This window comes from Chrysochloris asiatica, unplaced genomic scaffold, assembly GCF_000296735.1.
Source record: "Chrysochloris asiatica unplaced genomic scaffold, ChrAsi1.0 scaffold00076, whole genome shotgun sequence".
NCBI classification, from domain to species: domain Eukaryota; kingdom Metazoa; phylum Chordata; class Mammalia; order Afrosoricida; family Chrysochloridae; genus Chrysochloris; species Chrysochloris asiatica.
This window is the reverse complement of record NW_006408594.1, coordinates 3,631,883-3,643,226: the sequence shown is the minus strand read 5'-3', so window position 1 is coordinate 3,643,226 and position 11,344 is coordinate 3,631,883. Positions and strand designations below refer to the sequence as shown.

At 57.6% G+C, this 11,344-nt stretch overlaps 1 protein-coding gene across 1 annotated transcript; it reads right to left on the bottom strand.

Annotated features, from left to right (window-relative positions):
• Positions 1-2,031: 2,031 nt before the first annotated feature.
• Positions 2,032-10,984, bottom strand: SOX10 (SRY (sex determining region Y)-box 10). Its single transcript, XM_006865195.1, has 4 exons — positions 10,797-10,984; positions 9,850-10,355; positions 4,924-5,192; positions 2,032-3,051 (listed from the first exon to the last, which is right to left on the bottom strand). Exons 2-4 carry the CDS (start codon positions 10,275-10,277, stop codon positions 2,348-2,350), a joined length of 1,401 nt encoding a protein of 466 aa, XP_006865257.1. The 5' UTR covers positions 10,278-10,355; positions 10,797-10,984; the 3' UTR covers positions 2,032-2,347.
• Positions 10,985-11,344: the final 360 nt, after the last annotated feature.

Sequence of the window (11,344 nt, the reverse complement as noted above, 5' to 3'; positions counted from 1 at the left end):
CAAATGAGAGGACTGTGGAGACATTAGCTGTGGTTCAGTGACAGGATCCCCACTCCAGTTGCCCCATGGGTGTCAGTAGGACTGTCTCCAGAGGGTTTTCTATGGCTGCTGTTTCAGAAGCAGATTGCCAGACCTTTCTACTGAGGTGCCTCTGTGAGCATGAACCAAAAGGTTAGCAGTGAGTGTGTAAATTGCACCACCCAGGGACTCTGAAAGTAAAAATAGGGCCAGCAGATGATGGGCAGGTAGAGATGGGGTAAGAACACACACTCGGGTCAGCCATCTGGAAAATGGGGCTAATAATGAGACCCACAGCATCATAGGTCTGCAGGACACAAGGCACTTGGCAAAGTGCTTGTCTGGGGAGCACTCAGTAGACGTTTTGGGCAGACAGGCTCTGGCAGGGTAGAAGGAAGAATTTCCAAGCACCAGGGCTATCAGTGGGATAAGTTGGTGAATGCCCCTTGTCTGGAGCTGTGAACTGCTGCGGAGTGGCTCCTTGGATCTCCCCCAGGACAGAGCACTTCTCGACAGGTCTCTGATCTGACGGGCAGTGCTGTGAGGACTCAGATCCTGAATAGGCCCATATGTGGGGTATGTGTGTTGGGGGGCTATGGCAGGTAGAGGGGTACAGCAAGAGAAGCTGATTGCAGACACAATGTGACTTGACCCACCTCCTCCCTTCACATTTTCCCGGTTTCCATCAAGTCGGTTCTGACTCACAGCAACCCCGTATGTGTCTGAGTAGAACTGTGCTCCACAGGGCTTCCAATGCCTGGGCTTCCTGAAGTCTGTCGCCAGGTTTTTCTCTCAAGGCATCTCTGGATGGATTCAAACCTCCAACCTTTCAGTGAGCAGCTGAGCATGTTAACCATTTCCACCCTTCCGGAGACTCCCTTCTCAACACCTGTCCCTTGGATTTGTTTCTACCTCCTTTCTGCTGGCTGAGCAACAGAGCAGCTTGATGGGTTCACACTGAATCCCAATTTGAGCCAATGAGGATCAGAGCGCCCTGTCTTCAGAGCCGGGGCAGCTGGCCAGTGGGAAGGCACCCATCTGAGACCCCACTCTCTGGGCACAGCTCAGCTCCACTGGGGCACCAGTTGTCCTCACCCACCTAACCCACATTACTGCCCCAGCTTCTTAGGGGAGATGAGGAGACCTTTAGGTTCTCTATTCTTTGTCTTCCTTCCATCCCTAGCTCTTTCCCGAAAGTATTTAAGAAGCACAGGTACAGGGAGAAGAGACCAGGAGACAGGCCAGGCCAAGCCCGCCAAGCAGGTAGCAGGCACCTTTACTTTTATTATGTGGAATGCTTAATGCAGAGTTAATAGGGGCTGAAGTAGCTGGAGGAGGAGAGGGGGGGCTACCGAGATAAATAAGGGGGACAGTAATGAGTTACATGTGGATGTGGGGCTGTAGAACAGGAAAGTAGGGGCAGAGAAAGCTACATATTTTATTCCAATACCACTGGGGGAGGCAAAGGGCAAAAGGCCAGGGCAGAACGCACGTGTCTTCAACCTGCTGCCAGCCACCTGGCTGCTGGGACCAGCCCCTCCTCCTGGAGCCCAGGGGTTGAGCCTGAGCAGCTAGACCTCTCAGGGAGTCCAGGGACATGGGGCTGACAGAGCAGAGGCCAGAGTTTGGCCAGGGGAAGAAGGGCGCTGGACAGGAGCCTGGGGCGGAAGCTCCGTGAATTGTCTGTGTATGCCTGTGTTCCACAACCTCTGCCTGACCTCCAGGAACGAGCCCCGCAGGAGGCCTGGAATAAGGTACTAAGGTTACTGGCACAGAACTGGATCTGGGGGAGCTCTGTGCCAACCCGTGCCGGTGTTCATGAGGCGAGGGCCCATTGAGGGGTCATGGGGAACCTCCAGCCCCACTGCCACCCTATAAGGTTGTTTGGAGTTGCAGGCACTGACGTGGTCTCTGGTTGACCTGGCCCTCCCCCCACACTCAGGTACATGACAGAGGGGTGTGCCAGGCCCCTCACACCCCATGGCAAAGTTTCCAATGGGTGTCCCTCCTCCTGTGAAAACGGGTCCTTCTCAGGTCCTGGGGTTGAGGGTCATTCCTGGGGGAAGGTGCAGCCCCTTGTCTTTCAGTCTGGGGGTGCCAACCATCCTCCTTCTCCTCAGTCCAGCCTAGCAGCCCATGGCTTTCCCCAGGCCGGGGTCTGCATGGGGTTCAGTGGCGTCATCGAGGGCGGGCTGCCTAACAGAATTTTTTCCCTCGGTCGTCAGCCACCTCCAGGTCCGAGATGGACAAGAAATAGGGAACAAAAATTGGGGAAGGGGTGCAATACCCAGGAGGAGCCCGGCTGAGGGTGGTGGTGACAGGGTCCCCTTTAGGGCCGGGACAGGGTCGTGTATACAGGCTGCTCCCAGTGTGTAGGGCTGTGGGACTGAGGCCCTGAGGGGCTGGGATCAGAGATGGCTGTGTAGAGGGGCCGCTGTGAGGGCCCCATGTAGGAGAAGGCCGAGTAGAGGCCGGAGGCCTGGCTCGAGTGCCCATAGTAGGGTCCTGAGGGCTGATGGTCAGGGTAGTCGAACTGGGGGCGGGAGATGGAGGGGAAGGCGGAGCCGTAGTGGGGCAGGCTGAGGGAGGTGTAAGCAATCTGGGAGGTGGAGGGCTGCTCAGTGTAGTGGGGGGGCCCCTGGGGCCCTGCGGTCTCCGTCTTCACCTGGGCTTTGGCATCCACACCAGGTGGCGAGACCGTGGGCAGAGCCACACCTGGTGGCTTGGAGATCCAGGCAGAGTGTCCACTGGCCACAGCCAGGGCGCTGCCCAGCCCATAGCCAGCTGCCGAATAGCTGCCCACGTGGCCCGGGTGCCCATTGGGCGGCAGATACTGGTCCAATTCAGCCACATCAAAGGTCTCCATGTTGGACATTACCTCGTGACTGATCTCACCGATGTCCACGTTGCCAAAGTCGATGTGGGGCTTCCCGCCCTCCCCCAAGGAGCGCCCATCCCGCTTGGGGTCTGCCTTGCCCGACTGTAGCTCTGTCTTTGGGGTGGTTGGAGGGGTAGGTGGCCCGTGGCTCTGGCCTGGGTGAAGAGAGGGAAAGAAGACGGGGGTGGGGGATACAAGGTCAGAAGGCACATGGCACCAACGGATTCTGACCATGACCTTGAAAACTTTCACGTTTTGGGCCTGAGTTGGTATTTGTTTATGGAATGCTCTTGCAGTGGTCCTAGTTGTTTACAGAATTTCAGAGGTGAGGAATGGGCCCTGTCTCCCACCGGGTGCAGGAATCCCATTTCCTGGAGAGGCTGGCTGTGTTTCCTGTTGGAAAGTTCTGCCCCATATCCCCTGAAGCAGTTGCCAGGGCCCTTCTGCCCTCCCAGCCTCCTTTGCTGTGGAGGAGGCCCACTGTGCTCTGGCCTTATGGCCCCTGACCTGCTGTTCTCACTGCCCTCGTCACTCTAGCCTCCTGCTCAACTGTGGCTGACTTGCCTGGATCTCCTCTCAGCCCCCTGCCTGTGCCCCTCCACTCCCAGTCCTCCTCCCCCGGTTCAGCTCCTGTGCCTCTCACTCTAACCCCACAGATCACCCTCCCAGCTGCCTAACTCTGCTGTGTGGAGTACATAACCAAGGAGCTCTAGCCTTCCTTCATCACTCCTATTTTCCTCATTCACATATTCATTCAGCAAGCACCATGGGACGCTGCTACACACCAGGCACTGGGCCTGGTGCTGTGTATCTCAACATAAATAACATAGGTCCCAGTCTTTAAAAGCTCATGGTTAATGGGGCGACCCTGATACCCACATGATTGGAGCTGTGACCTTTTGGGTATGCAAGGACTTGGGTCAGAGGAGATGGTACCCCTCTGCCGTGGGGGTTTGGGAAGGTCGCATAGATGATGGTATGTGAACTGGGCCTTGAGTGTGAGAAAAAGCAGGTACACACACACCAGGAGGTGTGTCCCTGAGTCTCGGAAGCTGTGGAGAAGCTGTGTCTGTGTTGGGGACGGATGTCCAGAATGGGGATCCCGCCACACAGAGAACATGCCCATGGTCTTGTGAGGCCAGGAGCTCCCTGTGGGTAAGCCTGTGCCTCCTCATCAGACCAGAAGGAGTGCTGAATCCTGCATTGGTCAAGACCCTAGACTTTGAGGGACCTGCCTAGGTTTGAATCCCAGTCACGTATACATGACCCTGGCTTTTAACTAGCTCCTTATCAGACTAACAGAGTGAATGCCAACTGGCCGTGGCATCCTTCTAGACCAGAGTCTGGCGGGCAGTTGAATATATCTAGAGAGCCTGACTGGGAGATGGACAGAAGGAAGATTCCTCCTTAGCAATCATGTCCCCCAGCAGGTGTTGAGAGCAGGTCTTCTAAAGGCACGCCATGCTCTCTCCCTGTGTGCCAGACCCCGAGCTCAGAGCTCAGCTGTGTGACTGGTTTCTGGAAGTCTCCTGGGAGCAGCCCCGGCATCAGCACACTGTTAGTAAGGACTGCATGCATTCACACACATGTAGTACCCTAGCAAAGTGGTAACCAGCAGGGCTCTGTCCCTGTTACTATCACAGCCACTAATGAGAATCAAATAAGATGGCCAACGTCACATACCACGTCTCCGCATTGCACCAGGAGGGGAACAAGAGGCAATAAGTACTCCCCACCCCCCACTTCTCAAAACCCTCCTAGACCCTCTCCCTGTTGTGGCTGTCTAGTCCCCATAACTGGTCCCACCCAGCAGCAACACTCTGGCAAGAGCAATCTAGCCCAACTGCATCTTGGAGCGTGGAGACCGCTAAGCTCCCAAGGGCCCTGAACCTCACGCTGGGTCCTCTCCAGGACCAGGGTAGCTGTGGAGCATCCAGCCCCCTCCTCCTTGTACAGTTTAGGCTCACCCCTCCCACCCCCACCCCAGCTCTGTCACCAGCCCCTCGCAGCCCCCTTGATGCACTTACCTGAGGGGTGCTCAGGGTTCCCGTCTGACATCGGGGAGCCCTCTCCTGGGTGCCGGTGGTCCAGGTGGGCGCTCTTGTAGTGGGCCTGGATGGCAGCCGCCCCGCCCTGCTCCACCTCCCCACCTGGACACTCAGCCTCCCCCTGGGCCGCCTTCCCGTTCTTCCGTCGCCGGGGCTGATACTTGTAGTCCGGATGGTCCTTCTTGTGTTGCATGCGGAGTCTCTCGGCTTCCTCGATGAAGGGGCGCTTGTCACTCTCATTCAGCAGCCTAGGGGGTGGGGTGGGCACAGAGGGGCCAGCATGAGTGCCAGAGCCCTTGGACTGGCTTGGCCTCCAGTTGAGAGTCCAGGGGGTCAGGCCCCGGGGGTGAGCACTGTGCCCTTCAGGGCTGGGATCTCTCTGGGATTGGAATGAGAGAGAAGTTGATATGGTGGCCCTGATTTGGGAGTAGGAATGGTGGTTACCAGGGGACGGTGGTCAGTTCAAGGAATGGAAAATGTAATCATTCAAGTTGTCTAAAGATGGGGTGGTGTGGTGCTGTAAATAAGCACTGGGCTGATAATGGAAAGGTTGACAGTTCAAACTATCTGTTCTTGGAAACCTGATACAGTTCGCTATAGAACCGGTTCGACGACACACATTAACAACAACAAAAGTGGGGTGAGCTCCAGGGATTGGGGACGTGGAAACAGAGAGGCAGCATGGTGTTGGGGGTGTGGGGGGAAGAGCGTGGGCTTCAGGAATGACTGGATTTGAATCCCAACCAAACCCTTTGTCACTGAGGCAAATTCCAACTCATACTGACGCTGCAGGACAAAGCGAAACTGGTTTCTTAGGGTTGTTGTTGTTGTTGTGTGCATGGAGTTGGTTCCTTAGGGTTAGTGAGATTGTAAATCTTTAGGGGAACAGATTGCCTCATTTTTCTCCCTTGGAGATACTGGTGGGTTTGAACCGTCAACCTTGCAGTTACTAGCACCATGCTTGAGCCACTATGCCACCAGGGTTTCTTTGGGTTTGAACTAGGTTCTCCTATTTCCCAGCTATGTGACTTTGGGCTAGTTACTCCTCTGGACTTTAATTCTTTCAGTTAGGAAATTGGATGGAAATCCCCCTGCACTAGGATGGGAGGAGGCGGAGATAATGGGATGTGGGGGCCTGACAGCTCGCCCCCTACCCACTAAACCTAGGTGCTGTACTAGTGCTGCTGGGGAGAGGGTTATGTGCTGTGGAGTTGGTTCCAACTCATAGCAAGCCTGTATAGGGTTTCTGAGGCTGTAAATCTTTTATGGGAGCAGAAAACCTCATTTTCCCTTGAAACAGCAGGTAGTTTCAAACTGCTGATCTTGAGATTAGCAGCCGGACTCAACCGTAACCACTACGCTACCAGAGCTCCTTATTAACTCGGGGATACTGATTTTGTGAGTTCCGGTGTGCTGGGCAGTGTTTCATGCTGTTGTGCACCAACTCGAGGGCACCTAACAACAACAGTGCGCTGGGTGCAGAGATGGGCAGGGCCTGAGTTCCCTTCATTACAAGGGGGTCAAAGACCTCTGGGGGAGACCATATACCTCTTCAGAAGCTAGGCTTTGGGCCAAGAGCAGACAGACCCTCCACTCCCTCCAGCCCAGCCCATGGAAGGCAGCCCTGAGGGCAGTTGCCCTGCCCCCAATTCCAGCCTCAGGCAGGGTGGAGGGGATCTTCAAGGCCTGGCTGCCCTAGGGCAAAAAGGCAGAATGGTGTATCTTGCAGAGGGGCAGAGGAGAGTGGGACTGCCCTGTCCCTCTTTGGAAGGACCCAGACTTTCAGTATTCTAGATGCCAGGGAGAGTCCATCAGTCTGTCCTTCCTCATAAAGTCTCTCCCCAGATGTCCCCTGACTTCCTATCCCTAATGGTACCATGTTCCCTCAGGCAGCAGAGGGTCAGGTCTTCCACCCCAGGAGGGAGGGGGTGGTCACACCAGGCACCTGCAGCATCAGCATTCCTGAGAGCTCAGCTAGTCGCAGCCCGAGTCTTCTCCCAGGTTCACTCTGACCAGACCCTACCATTCTTAGTGTCCACTTCCAGGACAGAAAGAGGTCCCAATCTAGGTCCCTTTAGCTCCCCCACCCCCAACCAAGCCCCTCTGAGGCCTGGGTCCTGGGGTGTAGAGCAGGTCCTCAGGGTGTCATGAGAAAGGCTAAGAGACTGAACTTACTGCTACCTGCCTCAGACCTCTCTCACCCAATGTTCTCTGTGCCCTTTGCGCAGCTGGCAGCCCCGTGCAAATCAGCAAGACAAATGACAAGAAGAGAGGGAAGATGACTGACCCTAACTCTAAAAAAACTTCAATCTTCAATGTCCACCACCATCTGCGATCCCAGTCCAACCTCAGCCCGGCCTCCAGCAGTCTCAGGCCTCCCTCTCCCCCACGGCCTCAGTTCTATCCAAGCTTCTAACTCCAAACCCAACTGCCCCATCTCTCCCACCCAATTTCCGATCTGACCTTAACTCCTGCTCCAATCCTCACCCAACAATGCCATGACCCTTCTGTCCTACACCCAGTCCTCATGGGTGCTTGATCTCCAAGGTTTGGGATGAGGCCGGGGGTGGGGTGGGGTGGGGTGGGGTGGTGGAGTGGGTGGGGGGAGGGGGAAAGGGTACACTGATCTCCTCATCAAAACTGGAAGCTTCCCAGGCGTGGAGGGGGACACTGACTTTTATGCTGGCTCCTCCTCTCAGAACAAGGGCACAAGACTTTTCCTGGGGCTGGGGCCTGTGGGCTAGGGGCCAGGAGGGGCCAGATGAGCCCTCCCCAGGGCTGAAACTCCAGCCCAAGGCACCCTTTCCGGTTTCTTTGCGCCTACTGCCATGTGACCAAGCACCTCACTATCCTTTCCCAGAGGTTAATGTGTCAGGATTCACACAGGAAGGCAGCCAGGAGCTGGGCTCTGGGGTGATTCAGCACGCCACACACTTGTCTATAGGTCTTTTCAGTTCCAAGACCCCGGCGTTCTAGTTCTTTCTGATGTCCTGGGAATGGTGGGTCTGGGGCAATATTAGGAGCAATCCCTGGGGCAGCTAGAGCTAGTTGACCAGCCCACCCACATCTGGTGCCTCAGAGAGCTCTCACCCAGGGCTGTGGGCACAGTCTTTGATCCCTGCTATGGTCTTACCATCCACTATTCTTCCTACTTTCCTGATTACCCCACCCCCGGCTGCACCCATGGGCAGCCCTCAGCTTGAATGTGGTGGCTAGAACAAGTCCTCTTGAATAGAGCCCAAGGCCAGGCTTCTGGGCTGCGGGACCTGGGACAAGGACATGGACGGTCTACTACTGTCAAGTCCACGGCAATAGAGGTGGTGGGAGACATGGTGTCCATTCTTACTTTGGGCTCACTCTGTGGGTTGCCCCCCACATCTCCAGCTTGCTCTGTCTGTCTGTCTCTCCTGATTGTTTAGCCAACTCTTCTCTGTCCCATAGCACTAAAGGTCGGTCTGGGTCGATCGCCACCTGGGACTGGATGGACCAGGAGTAGAGGAGCTCACTGAGAACTCTGTTCTTGGACAGAGCTGACCCTCAGGGTCCATGCAGCAGACTGACTACTGAGCCAGGGCTGAAAGCTTCCCAGGATGGGGCCTTAGAGTGTGGAGGGCTGAGAGAGGCAGGAGAAAGGGGCCTTCAGCAAACCCCATGGCACCGAACAGGGCTGGACGGCTGGTGCTACCACCCTAAGTCCTTGGCCTTCTAGATCCAGTCTCGCTTATGTTGGGGGCTGTGAAGGGGACAGCAGGGGCAGGAGGCCAGTCTCTCCAACAAAGCCCAAACTTCCTGAAATCGGGGCTCCCCTCACCCATGTTCTCCTCTGCCCATCCCCTGCTGGACCATTTCTTAGGTTGACCCACTGCGAAGAGCAAGGGCGGTGTAGGGGAGAACACTCAGGAGGCACGGTTTAGGTCTTGGCTCTGCCACCAACTTGCTCCATGACCGCTCTGACTCCTTTGCCTTTCTGGGCCTAACTGTGGGCAATCAACCGAGTGGGCTGGGTCAGGTGACCTCACAGGATTGCATCTCCTGGTGCCCCCAGGACTTCTGGGGATGAGGGTAGGGAAGTTGCCCTGCTCCACAAATTCATACTGGTGCTACTCAGGTGGTTCCTGGGACATGTTCTCCCCTCAAAGGCTTGGGCTCTGAAGGACCCAGGGTGGGTAGGAGACCAAGGTTTCTTCCTGACCAGGGTGCTCGGCCCCAGTTCCCAGGCCCTGGAGGGAGGAGGTTACTCAACCCTGGGTGGGGCCCTGGGAGGGAAGATGGCGCCAGCCTGGTGGCTCTGGGACAGAGTGTGGGAGGAGGCCTTTTCTGTGTGCCCCTCCCCCAGGGGATGAAGAAGGCCCTAGCTTGGGAGAGGGTGGCGGGTCAAGGAGGCAGAGGGAACTCAGATGGGACAGGATGGGGTCTCCAACTGACATTTGGCCCTCCACACTTGTCCCTCCTCACTGTTTGCCGAGGCCACCAGTTCTTCCCAGGCGTTCCTGTCCATTTCTCCACCCCTATCACTAGACCTGGCTGCCAGTGGCACCCTTGAACATGTGTGTTGGGGTGTTAATGAAGGCTTATGGTGTGGACCCCTCATCCTATCCTTTCCTTCTCATCTTCACTCCCTCAAGAAACTCAGGCACCCCGCCTGCCAACACTAGAATTCCAGCCACAAGAGGGTGTTGTACAGCCTGCTGCCCCGGGTGGGGACGCCCCGGGTGGGGACACCCCGCCTGGGCCGCCTAGGCCATTGGAGTTCTGAGTTCCTGGGTTGGAATCCCACCTCCAGAGGAAACTTGTGAGCATGGTCCCCATTCAAGGGGGCACTGCCCCAAGAGAAGGACCAGTCAATGCCACCGTGGGCCAGCGCTCTAGTCACCCCCCACCTCCGACAGCGGGGCGGGTGCTCACCTCCAGAGCTTGCCCAGGGTCTTGCTGAGCTCGGCGTTATGAAGGTGCGGGTACTGGTCGGCCAGCTTCCTGCGCGCCGCCTGCGCCCACACCATGAAGGCGTTCATGGGCCGCTTGACGTGCGGCTTGCTCTTGCTGGCGCCGTTGACGCGCACGGGCATGGGCACCAGCGTCCAGTCGTAGCCGCTGAGTACCTGGCTGACGGCCTCGCGGATGCACACGGGAAACTTGTCATCGTCTGTCTCTCCGTCCTGTTGCTCCTTCTTGACCTTGCCCAGCTCGCCAGGCCCCGGGCTGGCCCGCAGGCCCGAGCCTCCGCCGCCGCCGTCGGGCCCCAGCGAGGGCGCGCTCCCTGGGGACAGGCAGCGGGGTTCCTCGGAGCCTACGGGGCTCAGCTCCACATCGGACAGGTCCTGCTCTTCCGCCATGTCGCCCCCGGCCGCCTCCGCCTCGGCCGCCTCCCCGGGGCCTGACGCCGGGGTCCTCGAGAAGAGTCCAACGCCCACCTGGACGGGAGGAGGGCGCGGTGGGCGGCGTGGTCGCGCCGGCCGAGCTCCGGGCGCCCGCAGTGGCGGCCCTCCCAGGTCTGGGAGTCCGTTCCAGCCCTGGGGCCCGGGCAAATGCCAGCCCCCAGGTCGACGCGTCCCACCTCCGCCTCCCCACCACCTGGTCCCAACCGTCTCTGGGTGTGGGTGGGTTTGGGTTTTTTAAAACCTCTTTTGGGTGGAGGTTTGTTGATGGAAAGGAAGAAAAACGGACTCTTTATTCCGCTCTAATCCTTGCTCCTGGAATTTCCCACCTTTTCGCTCACCTTCCCTCTTCCCCTCTGCCTGCCCCCAGCCCGACGGGGCCTAGAGGAGATGGGTGGGGGCAGATGGGTGTCAGCTTCTTTTCACCCCACTGTGGGCTCCAAGGCGCGGGCTTGGCTGAGAGGAGCGCCTACTCACCTCCTCGGACCTCTCTTCCAGTCTGGGGCTTGTCCTTAGGAAGTGAAAAACCGTGTCCCAAGGTGTGCGGTCCAGCTCGGGGCTGGGGGGGACGCTGGCAGAGCTAAGAGGGAGGGGCTGGGGCCCAGGAGCCTCAGGCCAAGGCCTCGGTTGGACGGAGCCTGAATCCTTACCACCAACCACCCTGGTCCGACTACCCGAGACTAACTGAGCGCTGAGCCCTCCGAGGGCTGGGGAAGGAAGGAGGGGGAGCGAGGAGGGGGAGCGGGGAGGGAAGGGCAGAAGGTGGAGCCTCCAGCGTTTGCCTTCATCCCCAACACTGAGGGCTCCTTCGCCAGCGCCCCAACCTCCTCCCCCCAACCCCACAGTTCCCTAAGCTGGCCACCCTAGGCCCACCTCACTTGGATTTAGTTTGGGATTAGTCAGAGAAGGTGGGAGCGGTGTTGGTTAGGCCTGAAGAGTCAGGGGCTGGGGATGAGGGTCAGAGTAAATTGTTTGGAGGAGAATTGGGCCCAACCAACCCGAACCTCTGCCTCAAGGGGGAGGGA

Excerpts from the sequence above, each read along its gene's own strand:
- SOX10 (XM_006865195.1), bottom strand. The coding sequence starts at position 10,277 with ATGGCGGAAGAGCAGGACCTGTCCGATGTGGAGCTGAGCCCCGTAGGC. Across the intron at positions 5,193-9,849 it reads ACCCTGGGCAAGCTCTGGAG|GCTGCTGAATGAGAGTGACA; the intron begins GTGAGCACCCGC and ends CCCACCCCCTAG. Across the intron at positions 3,052-4,923 it reads GAACCCTGAGCACCCCTCAG|GCCAGAGCCACGGGCCACCT; the intron begins GTAAGTGCATCA and ends CTCTTCACCCAG.